Genomic DNA, 3,325 nt, shown 5'->3' with positions numbered 1-3,325 from the left:
ACTTTTTTTCTGTTCTGTCATTCCCTAGTGCCTAGCAGAATGCCCGTCACCTAAAAATAACAGATACTTTTGAATGAAGAATATACAAATACAAGGATGGTACATGTTTAACCTATATCGGATTGCTTGCTGTCTTGGGGAGGGGGGAAGTAATGGAGGGAGGAAGAGAGAAAGAATTTAGAACTCTAAAATCTTACAAAAATGAATGTTGTGAACTACTTTTATATGTATTTGGAAAAATAAAATACTATTGAGAAGAATGAACAAATATGTGACTGGGATTATGGAAAGAAGAATCTAGAGGGGTAGAGTGAGGGAGAAAGATCAAGTTTAGGGATAGGTGGATTCTATGGGCAGGATCCAGGGTCCTGTGACAGTCAGTCTCAGAAATAAGTGCAAACCAAGAAGTCATTAGCATTGGATATGGGTGTGTGTGTGTGGGGGGGTTTGAATGAGTTTGGGGTTAGGGCTTGTTTTATCTGATTAATATCTAAGTTTCCTTATCTGACAATAGAACATTCTGCCTGGCACAGTCCACAGGCTGGTTAGAGAGGAAGTGCACAACACAGAGGCAAGGAACTGTGAAGGCAAGAAAAATCAAGATGGTCCTAATATGCCTCAAACCCAAACCACTCAGATTCTCATGGATTGGCCACCAATAAATCCCAGGCCAAGCCCCATTTGGACATTGTTGGAAAGGTCCAGGTTGACTCAGACTGAATGTAAATAATAGCAATCATTTCTGCTTTGGCCAGAAACTCTTGAGGGTCTTCCCTTCCCAGATTGATTGATTTTGATAGATTTAGATTTTACTTTTTCTTTTTTTGCTTTTGCCTAGGGAAAAGAAGCCATTCTTTGCCTCAAATGCAGCCTAGACTTAATCACTGGATGTGTGTGGCCTCAATCAAATTGAGAACTAGAGAAGACCTAAGCTTAAAAAGATCAAGGTCTCCCATTAGATCCAGGGCCATTTCCAGTTGTCCTGATCTCTATCTGGCCACTGGACCCAGATGGCTTTGGAAGGATAAGTGAGACGGGTGACCTTGCACAGCCCTCCCTCCCTTCTATCCAGCTCATTTGTTATGGTATCACCTCCCTGATGTTATGGTCCTCTTTGAGAGAAGGACAAACAACAGTCTTAAATTATAGAGTAGCAGCAAATAGAGATACTATGATGTACAAGGTTTGACTCCCTTGATTTTAGAGAAAATAGACTCAGCCTCGGCTGAAGTTTTCTATTTTGTTGAAACCTTGTACCTTGTTTCAGCCTATTTCTGAAGAGGCTATGGGACAATTGTTTCCTTCATTTTTGATAAGAGGCTACTAATGATGCTATTGAGGATTTTGAAGTATCCCTAAAATGTAGAGAGATTGACATTTCTGGGATGAACAGGAGAGGAGGCTGTCCCTATTGGTCCTTGGATGGTTGGGGGAGGAGGAAACAGAAACTTTAATTCCAGGACACTCTGTCCCATAACTGGCCTCCTGGAGTCGCTCAGCCAGACTCTGCTCCACTCTGCCCCCACTATCAAGATTCCCCAAAGTCCAAGAAACAGATCTCTTTGGGCTATGCTTGTTCCTGCATCTCCATTCCCTCTTCTCCCTCACTCTGCTTTGGAGGTCCCTGTCCTGAACTCCTGTATTCCCTGTTCTTCAAGGAAAGGACCAGAGCTGGGACTGACTCAACTCCTAGCACTTCTTTGCTTCGGGGTGCCTGCCATGTGTTAAACTTGTCAGTCAGCCCAAAGACTCTCCTCTCTTTGTACCTTCCAGACTGACCAGACTCGGTCTAATTTGGGAACCTCAAAAGCCCTAGTTCAGGTCTCTTAGGAGTACCTCAACCTTAGTTGTTAACCCAGGCATCAGAACCCAACTACACAAGCCAAACTTGATTTTTCGCTTTCTTCATGTTTTGAGATCTTTTTACCGAGGAGAGAAAGGAGACCAAGGAGACCATGTTACTCCACTTCTATCTCCCCTATGCCTCCCACTCAAGACTAGTATCTTTCATGGAGCAGCTGAACATTCTCAAAGCAAGAGCAATTAGACTATGTGCAAGTTCAATGTGTAGAGCACTATACCAGGTTTAAATCCAGCCTCCACTACTTATTACTAGTAGTTTTTTAGGCAAATCCTTGGAGTAGACAGGTTCAAATCCTGCCGCAGACACTTACTAGCTGTGTGGCCCTTCCAAAGTCACAAGTTCTCTGCCATCATTTTTCAAAAAATGAAAGGACTGGATGAGTGTCTTTGAAGCTCCTTCCAGCTCTGAATCTTTGACCTTCAGGCCCCTCATCTATAAAACGAGGGGATGCCTTGGAAGTCTCTTCCAACTATCCACCTATTATGGTTCCTGCATCCTCAACACACACACGTGATTCCGGTAGTTTGTGTATGTCTGGGGCCAAGACTGAGAATGAGTCTACTCAGGAGAGACAGCAGCCTAAAAGCCATCCTCTTCTCCTGGCAACTGAGGAAAAGAACAGAAGACTCACCCTCCTCTTCTGGATCTGCCCACCCCATCTCTACATTTCTTCCCTCTCCCCCCACCTCCGCCCCAGACTCCCCCAAGCTCTCTCTGCCCTCCTCCCAGAAAGCAAAACTTTTTACCTTGCCCGAGACCAGGAGGGGCAGGGGCAGCAGCAAGATGGGAAACAGGACGGACATCAGATACTTGCGATAAGCACATAGGAACTGCTCCCAGTTTGCCATGGTGGCGGCGGGAGCTGGCCGGTGCTGAACAGAAGAGTCTGCCCAGCGGGGCAAGGATTATATAAAGCTGGTCAAGTGTTAACCATTGACTATGGTAAACAAGGTGTTGTTTTTGGAATCTTAAAGGTGAGAGGACTTGTACTCGGGGCAGGCTCGAGGGAGTGAGAGGGGAGGAGACTTGAGGAGGGGGAGTGACCAGGAAGACTTTGTAAAGAGAGGTGGGGAGAAAAAAAAAAGAAAGGAAGCTTTTATATTCTCTTAAGGGCACGAGGTGGGGTTAACTCCTTGTGTACTTTTATGATGTTGGCTCCCTGGTTGGTTGAAATTGTTTTCTTTGGCTAAAGGAACAGCAGATAAGACCTGGCCGTCTCTAATTCGTTAGATCCAGCCCTCTGAAACAGTTCCATGTGACAGGCAATTATAAAGTGCCTACTGTGCGCCGGTTACTGGGCGGGGGTGGGGTGAGATGGGGTAGGGTGGGGGAGAAGGGAGAGATAAAATGCAAAATAATGCCTCGGGTCAAGGAACTTGCATTCTATCCAGAGTAACCATGTGAGTTCATAATTAATGAATAAATACATATAGCCCTACTGGGATGAATGAAGAAAGCAGT

General features: G+C 45.1%; 1 protein-coding gene across 1 annotated transcript in view; it reads right to left on the bottom strand.

Annotated features, from left to right (window-relative positions):
- Positions 1 to 2,724, bottom strand: part of SLC13A2 (solute carrier family 13 member 2) — a 44,194-nt gene extending 41,470 nt beyond the window's left edge. The window contains exon 1 of the mRNA XM_031967678.1: positions 2,611 to 2,724. Within this exon, the coding sequence (XP_031823538.1) occupies positions 2,611 to 2,712 (102 nt within the window). The 5' untranslated portion in view covers positions 2,713 to 2,724. The remainder of the gene's footprint in view (positions 1 to 2,610) is intronic.
- Between the last annotated feature and the right edge of the window lie 601 nt (positions 2,725 to 3,325).

The sequence above is a fragment of the Sarcophilus harrisii genome, chromosome 4, assembly GCF_902635505.1.
Source record: "Sarcophilus harrisii chromosome 4, mSarHar1.11, whole genome shotgun sequence".
Classification (NCBI taxonomy): Eukaryota; Metazoa; Chordata; class Mammalia; order Dasyuromorphia; family Dasyuridae; genus Sarcophilus; species Sarcophilus harrisii.
Note: the sequence above shows the minus strand (reverse complement) of the source record. Positions and strands in the feature narration are given on the sequence as shown.